This window comes from Typopeltis vanoorti, chromosome 13 (genome assembly GCF_054136105.1).
Source record: "Typopeltis vanoorti isolate ZY-2024b chromosome 13, IOZ_Tvanoo_1.0, whole genome shotgun sequence".
Taxonomy (NCBI): Eukaryota; Metazoa; Arthropoda; class Arachnida; order Uropygi; family Thelyphonidae; genus Typopeltis; species Typopeltis vanoorti.
In genome coordinates this window covers 34,454,142-34,473,826 of record NC_143561.1, presented here as the reverse complement: position 1 = coordinate 34,473,826, position 19,685 = coordinate 34,454,142, and the positions used below count along the sequence as shown (strand labels likewise).

The following is a 19,685-nucleotide window of genomic DNA, read 5'->3' as shown; positions in this document are numbered from 1 at the left end:
TTCAAGTGTCTCTTCATTTAGCTCTGGAGATGAATTTCTGAGTTTTGATGATTAAAAGGTAGGTACTCTTTCCTAGGTAGATTAGGTATTTGTTGAAAGTAGACCTATTTATTACTTTATATTTAAGGGATAAATTCATTATAATATTCAGCGATAAAGTTTTTTTCCTAAAAAATGTGTACAAAAAAGTGGGTGCGTCCTATATGCCGGCACGTCTTATATGCCAGCAAATACAGTAAATTTCTTGTATCCATGTGTTTCTAGAGATCTGTGTGCTGTGTCATAAATGCTATTGAAAATTCTTTAGAGTCAATCAAGGTCATGCAAAACATTTTGAATTAAAAGCACAATGATTTCATAGAATGTGATTGTAGCTTTCTGTGCCCCTTGGAAATGAGGTTTTAAATGAGAGCTTTAATTGACAGAGCTCTGAACTACTTACCGAGTGCACTATTACTTAATCCTTGTCTTTTTTAGTAATATAGTTTTATTATTGTATATATATATTCTCAGAAGATGGCACACAGTGATACTGCTGACATCAGGGCAATAATTTTTTGCCTCTAAAAATTATTTATTTACTTATTTATTTTTACATGTTATTTATCTCAAAAATGTTTAAAACGATGCATTCCAAACCAATATAAAAGAACAGTAACTTTAAAAATTTCAATTTCTCTTTAACAAAAATAATTTACACTTTTTTTACTTCAGGTATACTTCTGCATTCTTACTGGAACACTTTATTTGAGCCAGATGTTTCCATTTATAGAAATGTTCTCAGTTGGTAAACTTGCAGGAGGACGAGTGTTTGAAATTATTTCAAGAGTAGGTGATAAGTTCTTTCTTTTTAAATTATTTATTTCAGTGCAATATTTTAAGCTTTCATTATGGTAGTCATTACAATAATGTGGTTATTAATTTCACCAGTAATCTCTGTCGAGTGAAAGTCAGTGGAACTGCTTATGGATAGAGAGAAAACAGGAGGATAACTTGTTGCACTGATAAGAAAGTTTTATTAGTACAGTGGAACTTCGGTTGTCGAATGCCTCTCATCTTGAACAAATCGGTTCCTGAACATATTTTCCAAACCAAAAATGCACTGGTTTCCAAACAGAATCTCGGTTCCCGAACAAGCAAACTGGCAACCACATGATCCCTGGGCTGAGATGTATGGTGGGAGAGCATCACTTATGCCGCAGCCTCCTCTCAATTCAGAACCTGTTCGAATCTGCAGAGCCTTTTCTTGATTTTCTTTGTGTTTTTGCTGGTTTTTTTATAAATTATTATTAAATAATAATAATTATTTAATATTTATATTAAATAATTATATAAATTATTTATATAGAAGGATAGTGATAGCAGCAAAGTGAAAAGAAAAGTTGTTAGAACCACGATAGAGGTGAAAAGAGAAATCTTATCCAAACATGAAAATGACATTCATGTCTTGGATCTTGCTATGCAGTTCGGTATGGCAATATCATTGATCTGTACAATACTCAAAAATAAAGAGGTTATTAAGGGAGCTGATGTTGCAAAAGGAGTTAAAGTTCTTACTAAACAAAGATCTCAGACGATTGAAGAAATTGAAAAATTGTTGCTGATTTGGATAAATGAGAAACAGTTAGCTTGGGTAACCAGGCAATTTTTTTATTCAGTGGATCCATGAAGTCTTTGCCCCAAATGTGAGAAAATACCTTCAAGACAAAAATTTGCCATTAAAATGCCTTCTTGTGATGGACAATGCTCCTGCTCACCCTCCAGGCTTGGTGGACGAGTTGGTGGAGGAGTTTGATTTTATCACAGTGAAATTCCTACCCTCCTAACACAACTCCTCTAATACAGCCCATGGACCAGCAGGTCATTTCGAACTTTAAGAAACTCTACACCAAAGCCACTGGTTCAAAGGTGTTTTGAAGTGACCTCTGACACAGAATTAACACTCAGAGAATTCTGGAAAAATCACTTCAGTATCCTCCATTGCTTAATATTTTTGACAAAGCCTGGGTGCAAGTGACTTACTGGACCATAAACTCAGCCTGGAGGAAATTGTGCAGACAGAGACATTCAGGGCTTTGAGGCTGAGTATGTTGCTGTTGTCGATGATGTTGTGTCTCTGGGCAAAAGCATGGGCTTAGAAGTTGGCAATGCTGATATGGAGGACCACAGGAATGAGCTCACCACAGAAGAACTGGAACACCTTCAGAAGGAGCAGCAAAAGACGGTGAGTGAAGAAATGTCTTCAAAGACAGAGGAAGGAAGGGAGAATTCCTAGTTCTTTGATCAAAGAAATGTGTGTGAAATGGGGTGAGGTGCAAAGTTTTGTGGAAAGATATCACACTTTTTCCTCTAGATTTTATCTATTTATTGTGTTTATTCTTTTTATGTAAGATTTTATGCATTTTCATTATATTTGTATATAATTTTATGCATGAAGTACTGTTGTAAAGGTTTAAATAAGCAATCATCTGGGGTTTGGGAACGGATTATTCCATTTTACATTAATTCTTATGGAAAAATGGTTTCAGTTTTCAAACAAATTGGTTTTCGAACAGCCTTTAGGAACAAATTATGTTCGACAACCGAGGTTCCACTGTAATTGTAGATAATTACCTTTCACATCAAAAATTAAAGTATAGCAATTCTTATTAAGAATAAGCTAGCATGTGAGTGTTTCACAGAATTCCTTGAGGAAGCACTCACATTTAAAAAAAAAACCTTGATAAAACAGAGTCTTATAGTCTGACTTAGTTTTGTGATTAATTGATAAAGCAAAGTTTGGTGACTCCAACTTTCTATGATTTTTAATGTTTATATGATTTTCATTATGACTCTGCTATTGATGCCATTTGCTCACACACTTAATCTTTCATCTGACCTCTCATATCTGTAGTCACTTATCCAGTGTTTTTTTTATAATCCAGCACTTAAATCCATAAATTAAAATTGGTTTGAACAGTCTTATATACAGCTAGTTGAGTATTTTGAGTAATTTCTCTCTTGTTCAATATAAATTTATTTAGATAACTTCCTACCATACCATCTTTGCTAATTCTCTTGCGTGCTTCCATATTTAATTTGCCATCTTCACTAAAATTTGCTAATATTTTACTTGTTCTATAAGTCCTCCATTCAGGATATAGTTGATATTTTCAATGCTCTTCCTATTTTTATAGTCTCTGTATTTTTATTGCCATATTGTAGAAGTTATTCAATTTAGCCAGGAAATCCTGCAGACTTATACTGGATTTATTTAACAGTCTAACATCATCTGCATAAATTAAAAGCTGTGTTGAAAATCCTCAATTTTGATTTTAGGTGGAATGCCACTTTCTTTCATAATATGATCCATATAGATTCCATAGATAGTTTATCTATCAAACAGAATAGATGATATATATAGTTGGTTGACATGAGCTGTTAAAAAAAATAAAGATAAGTATTAGTTGTAAGGAAGGATTTTATTGTGTTTGTTTCATTACCAATACTGGTTTTTAAGTTTGTGCTATTGAAATTGATGGTTTTTGTAGGAGTGGTTTGTTAGAATATTATTGCCTCAGTGTTATATTCAGTTGTTTCGGTTCTATTCAAAATGGCACCCACCAGTTCTAACATGTCGTTCACCCCCACCACCATTTAAAGACCATGTTATGCAAAGGTATTTGACAGGGTGTCACATGGCAAATTGTTTTTTAAACATACGGTATGGACACCATATGGGTTTGAATATCAGATTACTGGATTGGATTTGTAACTGGCTTTCTGATATATATCTGAGAGTTGTATATGGTGGAGCAGTATCAAGGAGGAGGGCGGTTACAAGTGATGTTTCACATGGTTCGCTACTGGAACCATTACCGTCAGTTTTTATGTCAATGATATCGTCTTGTGATAACAGGGAAGTATTCAGTTGTTTGTAGAGAATTTGAATCTTGTCGATGTTCTGGCTCTTCAGGAGGATTTGAATAAGGCGGAAAGGTTGGTAAATGGATGGGGGATGTCATCTTAATGCAACTAAATGTAAGGTTTCGAAATTTGGGATTCACAGTTGAGAAGCTTTATACTCACTTGGAGTTATGGAAGAAGTGGAAGAAGCAAGGGACTTGAGGTGATTACAGATAGAAATTTGAAGTTCAGAGGATGCATTATAAAGGCGAAGACATCTCAGTGAATTGCTACAATATTGAAGAGGTCATTGAACACATGATATGGTTGTGGTCCTATTGTATAAAACTTTGATCAGACCACATATGGATGTCTGTGTTTTGCCAAGTCATTTGACAGAATACCACATGGAAAACTATCACAAAAACTGGAGCAGATGGGAATGGATATAAGGCTAGTAGCATGAATGGTGGAAGGGAGTGATGACTGATCGACAGACACCAGAGAGTAGTATATGGTGGAGTGGAATATAGGAGAATGATGGTGACTGGTGGAGTACCTCAGCGTTTGGTGCTAGGGCCACTACTCCTTCATTTGTATATCAGTGACATAGGGAAAGATTTAAGAAGGGATATTCAGTTGTTTGCTGATAATGCAAAACTGGGATGATTGATATCCTGCAGGATGATTGAAATAAATTGGCATTGGGAAGGATAATGATTGTCAATTTAATGTTGGAAAATGTAAGATTATGCACTTTGGATTGAAAAAGATGCATATGGTGTATCATACTGATTAGTATTGGAGAAAATTGATGAGGCTATGGACTTGAGAATAATGGTGGACAAAGAGTTGAAGTTGAGAGGGCGTACTGCAAAAGTTGGTAAAATAGCTCAACGAATTGGATGTTGAAAAACATGCCAACAAGTAAAGATAAGGAAGCTATCATCCTTCTTTATAATTCTATGATTCAGTCTCATCTTGACTACTGTGCACAGATTTGGTCACCTGGGTTTCCTGGGGACTAGGAGGTGGTTGATTCAGATTCGGAGACAAGTGATCAAGATACTCCCTATGAGGATAGGTTGAAGGTTTGTGGGTTACAAAGTTTAGTTGATATGTGGAAAAGAGAAGACATGATAGAAACTTTTACGATATTAAAGAGTTTTTATAATATTTTAAAGGGTTTTTATCCATGGGCCGTCCATGGAGGTTGTGTAAGAGTGTGGTTAGTAAGGGTGTGCAGACCAGATTTTTTGCTTGGAGTGTGGTGAGTGAGTAGAATGGACTGCCAGAATTGGTACAATAGGATTTGTGTGTAGAATGGTTGATTTGGGTCTCCCATGATGAGTCTCTGGACTCCATGGAAATACTGTAAAATAATAATAATACTTATTATGATTATTTTTATTTAATTATTATTATTATTTTTTTTTTTTTGCATGACTCTTTCTCTGGCTATAAATAAGTCAATCACCATTTGATCTAGTCTTCATAAACCTCATAAATATTTAACTTGACTGCTTCTTTAACTCCACCAGCATGTGTCTTTTCTTTTTCTGCTTCCACTTTTCTTCCACACACTTTTGTTTTTCCTAACTATTCTATCTTGAAATTTTTCTCATCCCACATTTACATTATCTGTAGTTAATTTGTCACCTTGGACCTAATCTGGGACTCAAATTCTTTCTTTACTTCAGACTGTTTTACGATGTCCATAGCATCAGCTTTCTATCCCTTTTTCTTGTCACACTTATCTTCCATATATACTTCAAAAGTGGCTATAAGACAGCAATCGAAGGCAAAACTTTGATGTTCATGACTGACTAACTTGCTCCATTCTTTATCAAGGATGAAATAATCTATTACATATTTTTGCTCACTATGTGTTTTCTAAAAACAACCCTTCAGATCATATTGGATGCAAAAATGTAATCACCTTTGTCCTTTCTCATTTGTTTGACCAAAACCAAATGGACCCAAAATTTTTTCTCTGCGTATTCTTTCTTCTCCAACCAGTGCATTATGATCCCCTAAAATGATTAGACTTTTATTCCAAGTAACATCCTCCAACTGTTTCTCAAGTAATGTCTTTCTCTTCATATCTAAACCTTGTTGTGGTGGTGCATATACCTGGATAAGTTGAGATTCATTTTCCATTGCATTCAAATACAATTTTTTGATTTGTCATCTGCTCCTTTCTAAAGCAAAACAAAGTTTCACCTTAAATTCTTTCTCCCTTGTTTTTTTATTTGTTTTGTCTTGCTCAAACCCAAAACATCTAATTTCCTTTCCATCATAGTATCAACTAACTCCTTCTCTTTACCTGTAACATGTTCAGTGTTCCTATTCTGTTTCCATTCAAGTCCATATCATTTACCATTTATATCTGTCCAGCTTTGATTCCTTTGTTTCTTTTTAGCTTCAATAAATCCACTGCCAGCTTCCTGGGCCTGTCACAGCTTCAGCCTATTAGGTAAGGCAAACATCCGAGAGAGGAAGCACTTCTGAAATGAACCTTGACATATAAAGACACTGAAGTTTATTTTGCTTCTTAACAATTATTATTATTATTATTACTATTATTACGGGCAACTCCAGGGAGTCATTGGACTCATCGAGGGAGGCCCCAAATCATATTCATCACAACTATTTGACATTCATACAGTATCTATCATACCTCGCCTTAAACTCATTCACTGTCACAGCATCCACCACAGACTCAGGGAGCGCATTCCACTCATTCACTACTCTAAAAGTAAAGAACCCAGCTCTAACACCTTTACTAACCACACTTTTGCCCAGTTTCCATGGATGTCCCCTAGTCCTCCCACAACCAGCCCTGTACTCAAAAATATCTTCTGAATTAATTTTATAGAAACCCTTCAGTAATTTGAATGTCTCAATCATATCTCCCCTCCTCCGCCTATCAACCAATTTTTGCAACCCACAAATCCTCAACCTGTTCTCATACGGTTCATTCCACAGACCTGCTATCATCTTGGTCACTCGCCTCTGGATCCTCTCCACCTCCTCCCCATCAAGAAGAAACCTAGGTGACCAAATCTGAGTACAGTAGTCTAGATGGGGTCTTATCAAGGCTCGATACAGAGGAACAATAATATGCTTGTCTCTGCTTGTCATCGTATTCTTCAGCAACCAAGTGATTTGATGAGCTGTTTTGGTCACTTTTGCAATGTGTCCCCTAAATTTCAATTCCTTATCTACCAACACTCCTAAATCTCGTGCCTCATCAATTTCCTGGAGCACGGTTCCACCAATGCAGTAAACTGCCGCCAATCTTTTCACCCCAAAATGCATAACCTTACATTTTGCCACATTAAACTGACATCCATTCTCCTTAGCCCAGACCTCCAATCTATCCAAATCATCCTGCAAAATTTTGACGTCATCTGCATTCACTATTGCCCTACCCAACTTCGCATCATCCGCAAACAAATGAACTGTTCCTCTCAGATCATTTCCTATATCATTTATGAACAAATTAAACAGCAGTGGTCCAAGAACAGATCCTTGTGGCACACCACTAGTCACAGGCCGTCTTGTGGACTCTACTCCCGAGTAAACCACTCTCTGATATCTCTCCGTCAACCACCCTCCTATCCATCTCACCAACCCTATGTCCATTCCCATATGCTGCAATTTACTGATTAGAATTCCATGTGGAATCCTGTCAAAGGCCTTGGCAAGGTCCAGTAGAATCACCGTAAACCCATTACCCTTATCCAGTTCAGCCGTCACTGTGTTATAATACGTGAGCAAGTTACTGAGGCATGACCTACCCTTCACAAAACCATGCTGTCCCCGATACAGTATCCCATTTTCTTCTATCCAATCTTGTATTTTCCTCTTGACTATTTTCTCTAAGACCTTGACAATGATTCCTGATATGCTAATCGGTCGGTAATTTACTACAGCAGTCTTGGAACCACCTTTATGCAGTGGAACTATTTTCCCCTCTTTCCACCCGCTCGGGACTAACGCAGACCCGAGACTCAAATTAAACAAAATGGTCAAGGGTACTGACAATTCTTTAGCTGCTTCTCGTACAACACGAGCTGGTATACCATCCAATCCCACAGATGTATTGACATTGAGGTTATGCAATAGACTACTCACCTCCACTTCATTAACCACAATTCCCGTATAATCTACTGGTTTATTCGTTTCTGCAATGTCACCACCTGGATGATATACTTTTGCAAAGTGCTCACTCAGTAACTCAACTATCTCAACTGATTCAGTTACCTCCCTACCATCAGCATTCTTTAAAATCAATCTGCCATGTACATTTTTCCTTTTACTTGCTACATATCTAAAAAACTGTTTAGGATTCTCTTTAGCCTGCATGGCCAATGTTCTTTAGTAATCCTTTTTTGCTTTTCTTACCACACTCGTCACCCTTCTGGCCTGTGCTTTATACCGTTCATGTGCCTGCCGGTCACCCTTCTCCTTAAATTCCCTCCATAGTTGTTTCTTTTTTTGCAACTCAAGCTTAATGGTGTTATTCATCCATTTAACCCCTACTTGATTTATTATTTGGACTCTAGGTATACAGTCAGCCATTGCTTCATGCAAGCACTTCTTAACTACCTCCCATGCACTATCAACTTCTAGTCCTTGCAGTTGTACATGCCATGGCACTGAACCAATCAAACTCCTAAGCTTGTCATACTTTCCAGCCCGATAATTCCACATGTACCCTGTCTTAATTGAAAATTCTACACCTTTAGCCACCTCCCAAGTTAAGACCCTATGATCACTCTCACCAATTGGTGGCAATGTGGTCATATTTGTTACAGCCAAATCCTCAGATGTAATTACTAGGTCAAGCACTCTCTGACCCCTAGTATTTTCCATTACATGCTGTCGCAGATAGTTATCCCTTAATAACCGCATAAAATCCAGTTCCTTCCTTCCGTGTGTCCTCTCCTCACTCCAATCAATGCGACCATAGTTGAAATCTCCCATAATAATCACCCTCCTTCCACCCATTTCTTCTATTTGCTTGTGCATACTGTCACCACCATCTTTTCCATCACCTGGTCTATAGCAGCACCCAATTGTATATTTAGTTCTGCTAGCCACAATCTCACACCAAATGGCCTCAAATGTGCTCTTTTCTCTATCCTGCAATTCAACTTCTATTCTCCTTGGCTGGAGCTCATCAGCTATCATCAACAATACTCCTCCCCCCATTTTATTCTCTCTGTCATTCCTGAACACACTATACCCATCACATTCAATCCCACTAGTTATATCATCTACAGTCAGCCATGTTTCACTAATACCTATAACCTGTGGTCTGGAAGTGCCAACCATGGCCAAAAACTCTTCCTTCTTGTTCCTAATACTCCTAGTATTAGTGTACATGAATTTAAGACCCCCATTAGCCCCAACCCTACCTTGATGCCTTATATTAACTATCCCACTCAGATTTGTTGTCCTTATTTGCTCTGGCATATTATATTCATTCTTACATTCAACTGCCTCCATAAGGACTGTTTCTCTACTCCCCCCCCCCAACAAATCTAGTTTCCCTGAGTTTGCACATCCACTACATTCAGCAACACTTTCTCAAGTCTTCTTACACCGTAACCATTCAAATGCAAGCCATCTATCTTATATAGATCCTTTCGCCCATCAAACTCACTCCACACATCCACAAATTCCACACCACTCGTCATACATAACCCACGCATAAAGTCATTTGCAATTATAGCCCTCCTTTTAAACATTTCACTGTCATACCGTGGCAAAAGACTAATCATTCTAACTCTCTCACTCTTTTCGTTTGCTACCTCAAACAATTCATTCAGGTCTTCTATCATTTCCATTTTATCTCCTTTCAAATCATTCGTACCTGCCACAACAATCATTTCTTTCACCCTTTCCTTTTGCTCTCTAATAGACGCAGTTACGTCCTTTATGGTCGCACCAGGTTGGTACGATTATGTCAAATCCTCTACTAACACACCTCGTACTAACGAGTCTCCATACAGCACTCTATCCTTCATTTTGTTCATGTTCACATTCATACGTCTATTTTTCCTGTCATACCTTTTATTATTGGTTGGTTCATTCAGTCTACTTTTGTTCATGCACTCTAGCTGCTGTTTTGCTCTTTCTATCGCACTATTCAACAACGCGATCTCACTCAATGCATCTATCTCATCTTTTTTGTTCTCTGAGAAACCATTTATACTATCATTCACACTTTCTACATTCACACTCTCACAATTTTCATGTACAACCTTGCCGTTTCCTGTCATATCCCTGTTTCCTTCATTCTGAAGGTTGACAAAAATATCACACTCACGATCCGAAATACACTTCAATTCCGCATTCTCCCTACATTTTCTACACACATTCAATCCTTTATTATCATCTAACCACACACCGACCGCACTCCGCAAAGCGTACAATGCCTTGATAAAACCTCACTCAAACTATTGCATGCAGGCCTGGTCTTCTGGTTTCCATGGTGATTCTGATACAGTGGAGAAAGTGCAGAGGTGAGTGTCAAAAATGATATCAGGATTGTGGAATACTGATATCATTTTTTAAAATTTGTAGGCTGCAGAGACTAGTAAACAGGATAAAGAGGGGTAATATGATTGAGACTTACAAACTTCTGAAAGGGTTATACATAATTTTAGTAGATGGAATTTTTCATTTTATGGAGGATGGGGAAAAAATACGAGTGTGTTTGTGCAAGTTGAGAATGAATGCTGTCAAGAAGGTTAGAGTTAGATACTGATTGGTCAATAGTTAGATACATTGGTCTTTGTACCATCCTTGTGCAATGGGGTTACCATACATTCTCTGCAGTCCTGCAGAATCTTTCCTGTTCTAAGGCACAAATTATGTAGCCTGGTTCAAGGATTAGCGAATTCAACTGGACACACTTTTAGTACCTGTAATATTCTATCACAGGTGCTGAATTCTTATACAGTTTGTACAACAGTTCTAAGTCCTCTTCATACACATGAGCGTCTTCATCCAATGAAGAGGTAGCAGTGAGCTCAATGTTGCATACACCAGCAGGTCATTAGCTTTTAGTAAAATTGGCACTCATTAGTTAGCAACTTCTTCTGCATCTGTCGCCCTCACACATCTGCATTAGTAGAGGTATTCTTTCCATCAGCTGGATGAGGAATACTTCCTCCTCATCCACATGAGTTTCCTCATACGGTGAAGATGTAGTGGTGAGTTCAATGTTGCATATACCAGGTTAATAGCTTTTAGCAAAATGGCTGCTTATTAGTTGAACAATCACGTCTGCATCAGTCACCTGCATACCATCTGCATTTATTTATTAGTTTTTATTTTTTATTATTTTATTTATTTATTATTATTTTTTTTCAATTCTAATGTATGGAATTGATTGTTATTTTAGTTTTTTTTTTCTTTTTTTCCTAGGATTCGCTGATTGACAATAGTTCTGTTTTAGGATTGCAACCAGCATTTTTAAATGGAGTAGTTGAACTAAATAATGTACATTTTAGGTATCCTGTTAGACCAGATATTCCAGTAAGTTAGAATTAAAAAAAAACAAAAATTAATAATAATTTTCCAAACATAATAAAAATCTCACAAAAGTTTTTTTTTTTTTAAGTTGAGAGACAGTGTAAATCAGGTGGCAAGGGATCTGAGATTCATGCTTGAGGTTGTACAAAAAAAAAAACTCAAGAAGAAAGATGTGTGTGTTGCCCAGGTATGATAATGATGAGCTAAGTAAAAGAGCTGTAATAATGAATAGCATAATAGCCAGAATAAGTCAAAAGAGAGGATTCGAATATGTGGATGCTTGGAGGTTGAGGGCATTTGAGGACAGAAAGGAACTGTGTGTATGCGAGAGATCACTTGCATTTGAACGAGGAAGGACGTGGACATCTGAAGAAATTGCTGTTTTCTGAACAAGTCGGTGTGTCAATGCAGGGAAACTAGAATTCCCAGGGTGGATGGTAGCAAGGGTTGCCTTTTGAGGGAAGGGGGAAGACATCAGGAAACACTGAATCCAGTGGTGTCTGGAGGGGATAATAATAGGTATAGAAATAGTGATATTTTCATGTTTTATACTAATGCCAGGAGTATCTGAAATGAAGGAGATGAATTGGTGGTGCTGATAGCATCAGCCTGGCCAAAGATTATTGAGATCTCTGAGATGTGGTTGACGGAATATGATATGATAACAAGAATAGAAGCAGAAGGGTATACAGCATTTTTCGGCAGGATAGGAAGGGAAAATGCGGTGGCGGAGTACTGCTTATGATAAGTGATGACTTATGTCCTCTAAGAGTGGAGGCTTTGGAAGACAGTGACACTAATGGTTTTGAAAGCATATGGTGTGAGGTAGAAGTGAACAAGACAGGATATTTAGTGGGGTGTTGCTACAAGCCAAGGAGCACAGAGGGTGGGGAGCATAAAATGTTTAGGGAGTTGCGCTTGTCAAATGCAAGAAGTATGACTGTTATAAGAGATTTTAACTACAGCAGTATAAATTTGAAAGAGGAAAATTCATGTAGTAATAAGGGAATGGAATTTCTAGAATTCTTGAGGGACAAATGTATTAGGTTGAATTGGAAGGCCAGGATATCATTACTGCTTGGGAAATTGTGAAGGAATATTTGTTAGTAGCAGTAGTAAGCTGTATTCCACGAGTGAAGAAGAGGACACAATTTGGTGTAAAGTGGATGACAAACAATATCAAACATGAACTGCAGGTGAAAAAGAGATGCATGAAGAATATAAGACACAGGCCAGAAGAGTGACTAGTATGGTGAGAAAGGCAAAACTGGAATATGAGAAGAGATTGGCACTAAGATCCAAAGAAAATCCTAGGGAATTTTTTAGATATGTGGCCAGTAGGAGAAGAAATGATTGTGGAAGAATGACATTGTGGGATAAAAATGGGAATAGAGTGACTGATGCAGAGGACATAGTGGAGTTGTTCAATAAACACTTGAGTGGAGTAATTCATCCTGGAGAGGTAAGTTTCAATACTAGAGGGATAGGGCAGGTGGTTTAGAGGTGCAAGAGGAGAGTGTGTTCCAAATACTGAGTACTCTGGATGTCAGTAAAGCTGTGGGACTGGATGGTATTTCACCATGGCTTTTGAGAAAATTAGCTAAAGAACTGACAGCTCCTTTGACCTGGCTTTTGAACGAAAGTCTGGAAAGGTACCCAAGGAATGGAAGGAAGGTAAAATAGTGCCATTGCATAAGGGTGGTAGCAGACTGGAAGGGTCTAATTATAGGCCAGTTTGTGTTTCATCAGTAGTAGTTAAGATCTTGGAGAAATTAGTGAAGGACAATATACAGCATTGGACAGATGAGGGTAATGTTATCTGTGAGAGTCAACATATATTTGTTAAGGGGTGCTCTTGCTTTAGTAATATGATTGCCTTTTATAATAAAGTGACAAGAGCAGTTGATGAGGGAAAGGTATATACTGCCATTTTTTTTTTTTTTTTTGTTTTGGAAAGGCATTTGACAGAGTGCCACATGATAAGCTGATATTTAAGTTGCAGCACATGGGTTTAGATTTCAGGTTAGTCAACTGGATTCAGGATTGGCTGTCTGATAGTTATCCAAGAGTTGTGTATGGTGGGACAATATCAAGGAGGCAGAAGGTTCCAAGTGGGGTCCCACAGGGCTCAATACTGTTTAACCTTTATATTAGTGATATTGTCAGTGATATTGTAAGATAAAATTATTATGAGAATTCTGTTCAGAATATACGAAACTCAAGAAGCCATGGTCAGATTTAAAGAAGAGAATACTGAATGAATCCCCATAAGAAAGGGTGTGAGGCAAGGGTGTGGGATCTCCCCACTCCTTTTTAATGTCTATACTGAATGGATGATATGGGAAGGATGGGATAAAGATAAACGGACATCTAATAAATAATATAAGATATGCAGATAACATTTTGCTTATGAGCGAAACAGAAGAAGGCTTGCAAAGAATTTTGAACAGACTGAACAGGGTTGGAAATGAGAGAGATATAAAATGAAAATAAACATTCAGAAGACAAAAGTGATGAAGATTTCAAGGAAAGGAAATGATGGGATGGAAATCACTGAATGGACAAAGAATAGAAAATGTAAAAAGTTTTGAATACATTGGGAGTTGGATAACAGAAGATAATAGATCTAATTATGATATTAAGAACAGAATTAAAAAACACAAAAGCAGCATTTTTCCAAATATATCACATATTAGGAAACAGAAATCTGAACAAACAGTTAAAAGTAAGAATCCTCAAGACAATGATCTGGAGTATGGGGACGTATGGATGTGAGTCCTGGACGATCAATAAGGAGATGAGTGACTGATTGAATGCATTTGAAATGTCATGCTTGAGAAAAATGGATCATATCAGCTGGACTGAAAGATTGAGCAATGAAGAGGTTCTTAAAAGATTCAAAATGAAAAGAGACTATATGGCTAGTATCGAAAGAAGAAAAATAGCATTTGCAGGACAATTTGATGAGGAGGGGGGGTTCTTCTGGAGAGCTTCCCAGAATAGTATTGCAGGGGATGGTGGAGGGAAGGAGAGGAAGACCCTTACTGCAATGGAAAGACAACATCAAAGATTGGATGGGCAAGAATCTTAAAGAAGCAAGAGATATTGAGGCATGGAAGCAGGCTGTTCATCAGCTGCAATCCTCTTAAAGGAGGCCACAAGATTAGATTAGATTGTCAGTGGATTGCAGGGGGGATATTCAGTTGTTTGCAGATGATGTGAAGTTGGGAAGGGTTATCAGTAATAGTGCAGATGTGGCAGCCCTGCAAGAGAATTTGAATAAACTAGACAGATGGACAAATGAATGGGGATCTCGGTTTAATGCAGCAAAATATAAAGCCTTGAAGTTTGGGATACATCGATGTGAGGCTGCATACTCGATTTGAGCAGCTGTACTGAGGAAGTAGGGGAGACAAAAGATCTGTAGGTGATGATTGATAAAAATTTGCAAAATTTCAGGGAACATATTGCAAAGGTGGTGAAGGTAACCCAGAGAATTGTTTCAATACTGAGAAGGATGCTGACGTCCAGTGATAGATTCCATTCCGTTATCATTCCATTGTATAAGACCGTGATCAGACCACACTTAGACTATTGTTCTCAAATTTGGTCCCTAGGATTTGAATGGTATAAATTTAGTGTGAAAAGGGTACAGAGGTGGATAACATAGATTGTTTCACTGCACAATGTTAGTTATGTGGATTGGCTGAGGGAATGTGGACTGCAGAGTTTGGTGGATAGCAGCTGGAGGGGTGATATGATTGAGACTTTTAAATTATGTTGAGAGGTAGTTACAGGGTTTACACTAGGGAGTTCTTTTGCTTGGTGGAACAGCAGAAAGGAGTGATGACATTCCTGGAGGTTATGAAAGGAAGCTGTGGGCAAGAGAGTGAGGAGTGGTTTTTTTGTATGGAGGGTGGTTGAACCATGGAATGCATTTCCTGATAAAGTGGTAAGAACACAAATGGTCAATGAGTTCAAGGAGTGGTATGACAGACTTTGTGTTTTCTAGGAAGGACCTCACACAATGAGTCATTTGACTCCATGGAGACCTGAATAATAATAATTAAGCTCTATAAAAAGAATTTCTGTTTAATATAAAAACATAAGAGCCTCTGTAGTGCACTCAGTATTGAGAGTGACCATTGTTTAGAAAGACCAGGGTTCAAATGTTACATGGAGAATGTTTCATAAGGGATTTTCAATTTCAATGAAGGGGAGTTAGCCAGTCTCATACTGGAGAGGGAGAGTTTTTACTTTCTGGAAACTTGGATTTTTCATACTGCAGAAAATTGTAGTTGTATCCTGTCATGGGCATGGATGTCTGTGACTGTCTTTAGGTGAGATATGAATTTCGGTAGGGAAAAGATATGAGAGAAGTATGCTAAACATATTTGTATGATTTTGTGCTTGTGTGTGTAGCTCAGTGAAAATGGCATTTGCCATTCATGCTGCTAGACCTCCTGAAGGAAGTGCATTATAAGTTTAATTCTATTTGCTGACTACAACATTTTTATTTTTTTACTAAGTAAGAGCTGCAGCAAGGTAAGTTAATCTTATATTTCTTCTTTGACAATAATGTGTTGTTTTATAAAATATATACACGTTTACACAAAAATATTATTGAATTTGCCAAATATTTCAGTCTGAATATTACATACCATCTTCAGTGGCTACATAGGAATAGTTTTAAAAAACAAGGTGGAATACGAACAATTGATCATTCACAAATAGAACGAGCCATGTGATGTCAATCACTAAGTATTAAAAGAGTAACATTTTTTTATCAGAGTCATGATTAAATTAAAGATATTAATTCAGAAATTCATGTAATAATCTTAAATAACATTAGACTAATATAGGAAATTTAAAAAAAAAAGAAAAATTAAAGAAAAATTAATGTGTTATCCTGATTAAACTTTCCCAAATTTTTGATACAGATATGCAGTCATTACGATTCAAGTTAGGACATTGAAGTAAGGCGTTTTATAATCCTAATGTCACAAGTATCTTTAAAGAATCAATGTTTTGTTTTAAATGAGTGCAGCTATGTGATAATAGTGATTATGTAGCATTTGGTTAAATTTTTTAGTCTAAGTATTATTTTATATTCTGTTTCTTGTTCAGCACTCTGAGACAAAATGACAATGAGAGAGAGAAAGAGAGTGTGTATTGTGTAGGTCAGTGGGAATGTCAAATAAAGTGAATGCCATGGATTTTTCAATAATGGTATGGTGCTGTGAAAGCAATATGTGTGTGCATGTGGAGAGATTGAATAAAAGAGATGAACAAGTGTGGATAAGCAGGAAGTGTGAAATGTTGAGGGAGACCATAAGGCTTATTTGAAAAAGAGAAGTAGTAAGCAAAATGAATGCAAGAAAGAGTTTCTAACTGTTAAGAATGCACACGAAATTGATGGTGAAGAAAAAAGTGTGATAAGAAAGCATGGAAGACTTGTGGTGAAAAACAGAATGTGATTAACAATAAGATAATGATTTAAGATTTAAAAATTTAAGATTTTATATGATAAATATGTTGTCAGTTGAACCTCCCATGATGAGTCTGTCAACTCCATGGAGGGTACAGTAATAATAATAATAATAATTTGAAAGCAGAGTTGGTAAAGATGAGGCATATGTTCAGCAAATGAAGAGATTGCAGATATGTGTGGAAGAGTGAAAAAGACAGATGAATGATGGCCATGTGAAGGTGGTAACAAATGACTTGTGAATGACTTTGTTTGAAAATTTGATTATTAGAAGTGGGTGAATGAGAGGATGCACAAGGCTTGTTTTCCTGGAGGTAAAATGATAAGCAGAGTGATTAGGTATTTTATATAAGTAAGCAAAAGAGCTGGTAGTAGGAATGAACGACCTCATTGGAAACAAGTAGAATGTAAGAATGGATTTCAGGAAGTAATTCTGGAGAATAAAAGATAATAGTGTAGTAGGAAAGGTAAGAAAAGTGAAGACACACCAAAATGAGAATGCATACTCATGTGCTGGAAGAAGGAATATTGACTGTGGAGAATGAATCTGAGCAAATAAGAAGTAACATAACATAGGAAGGATTAAAGGAGTGCTTATGAATATAGAAGTGAGTAGCATGAGTGAGGAGAAGAAGAGAACTGGAGTGCAAGAAACACAGGGAAATGGGAGTTGGGGGGGGGAGAAGCAGTAAATGAGAATGATCAATTATGGAAGAGGAAGTAAATGTATGAGTAGATGGAATGCAGGAGACAAATTTGGATCTAGAGAGGATTCCAGGATAGGTAATAAGAGAGTGAAATGGCTGTGGAAAAGCATGAAGGAGTCACAGCTGATGGTATCAGTGGAACTTGTTATGCACCAAAATGAATTTATTTATTTATTGTTTATTGGATTAAGGACAACAAAGGTCACACAGTGCCAAAGTAAAAGTTACAGCAGTACAAAAGGTAATAGTAATATAGTGATAAATTACTTTCAATTAATACAGAATTACCCATTTTTTTGTGAAGGTATCTGTTTGTTTATCTTTAAGTGAAATCCTTCCAACAATTTTCTTGGCAAGTGGGTTCTTATCAAATGGGATCATTTTTGGAGTTGTTTCAGGAGTAAGACTATAGGTGATAAGACTGATACACTCATGATCCTAAAGTTCAGATATGGGGCAATTATCAGATTGTGGAATAATATGTGGGCTATTAATATTTTGTAATTGTCACGTTTTCAGCATAAGAAGATTTCAGGATAGGTGTGGTTCTGGCTAGTTTCGTCTTTGCATCCTGATAGAGAGGGCACTTGTGAGTCAAGTGTGGCGGATGTGTGTAAGAAGTGCTTCAGATTGAGATAAGTATTCTTGGAATAGTTAAGTATACATGAGTGTTTGTTTGAGTAAGAGCTGCTGTAAAGGTTGTGTGCTACCATTATTATTAGTGTCGGGATTTTGTTTTGCTTAAACTTAATTACGAATTCGTTGTTATTATTAAACTTTATAATTAGACTTTAGAGTGGTAACCAGCAGATTAAACATGGCGGCGGCTTTGTCATTCCATGACTTTAACGTAGACTTCAGTCTTTTCGTTAAGTGTGAGGTGTGTTATATGTATTCTTTCAACATAAATGATTTGTGGATGTTTAGGGTGGATGGAAGAAGGGGTGTGTGAAGTGTGAACTGCACGAGGAATTGATGAATGCAAATATGAAATTGATGACGGAAAGTGTTAGTAGCGAGAATGTCACGGGGAAAATGAGTGCAGGTTCGAAAGAGAAGGATGGTGTGAAAGAGAGGCGAAAGAAAGTTAAAAAATCAGTAAAAAAGAAAATGAGGTATTTAAAAAGTGTAACGGATGTTAATAAGGACAAAAGTGAGGCAGGAGTGGTGGAAGGAAATGAAATTGAGAAAACGAATAAAACTGGAAATGGCATGATGCAGGAATCGAAAGTAGAAAAAATTGAAAGAATGAATGATAGCGAAAGTCGGTCGCATGTTGGACTGAAAGTACAGAAGCACAGAAGGATGAATGAGAGTGAAAGTGAAAAGAGGGTGTTGAGAGTTAGAAAATTAGAAAGAATGAATGATAGAGAGAATGTGACGCGAGATTCGGAAGTTGAATTGGATTGGATGCCGAATGAAATTAAGAAAATTCAGGTAAAAACTATTTAAACTAATCATGATGGCATGAAATAGTTAACAAAAGATGAGCGAGTGGCATTATATGGCGACTCGATTATTAAAGGTGTGCTGGATGATAGGATGCACAAGGCATATTTTCCAGTCGGTAAAATGAGTAGAGTGATTGAGGCATTGGATATGAGGAGTGAGCGAGCAAAGGAGTTGATGGTTTTAATCGGCACGAATGATTTGACAAAAGACAAAGAGCAAGTCAGAATGGATGTCAGGAGGCTGCTTAGAAGGATAAAAGAGAATAGTGTAACAGGAAGGGGGTAGTCAGCGTGTTGCCTAGGTATGACTGTGGTGAGATGAGGCGGAGAGCAAGGATTATGAATGATGTGCTGGCTAAAATGTGTGAGGAGATGGGAGTACAGTTTGTTATTGTGTGGAATGAGTTTGAAGGAAGAAGTGAACTGTATGTTGCTATGGACTGCATTTGAGTGGTTATGGTGTGAGTTGCTTGGAGAGACTGCTGCTGGAAGGTAGAGAAGTGAGTAGAGTGAGAGAGAATGAATCAGATCAAGTGGAAGTGATGTGGAAGAGAAGGAGAGTAAGACAGGAGAGATTGAAGAGGTGGTTATGAATGAGGAAGT

The 19,685-nt window shown here is 37.2% G+C and overlaps 1 protein-coding gene across 1 annotated transcript in view; it reads left to right on the top strand.

Moving 5' to 3' along the window:
• The window catches only part of LOC150100044 (multidrug resistance protein homolog 49-like), a 199,178-nt gene that overhangs the window by 8,525 nt on the left and 170,968 nt on the right, over positions 1-19,685 (top strand). Inside the window, exons 2-3 of the mRNA XM_090403203.1 lie at positions 715-828; positions 11,329-11,439. Of these exons, the coding sequence (XP_090259329.1) occupies positions 715-828; positions 11,329-11,439 (225 nt within the window). The remainder of the gene's footprint in view (positions 1-714; positions 829-11,328; positions 11,440-19,685) is intronic.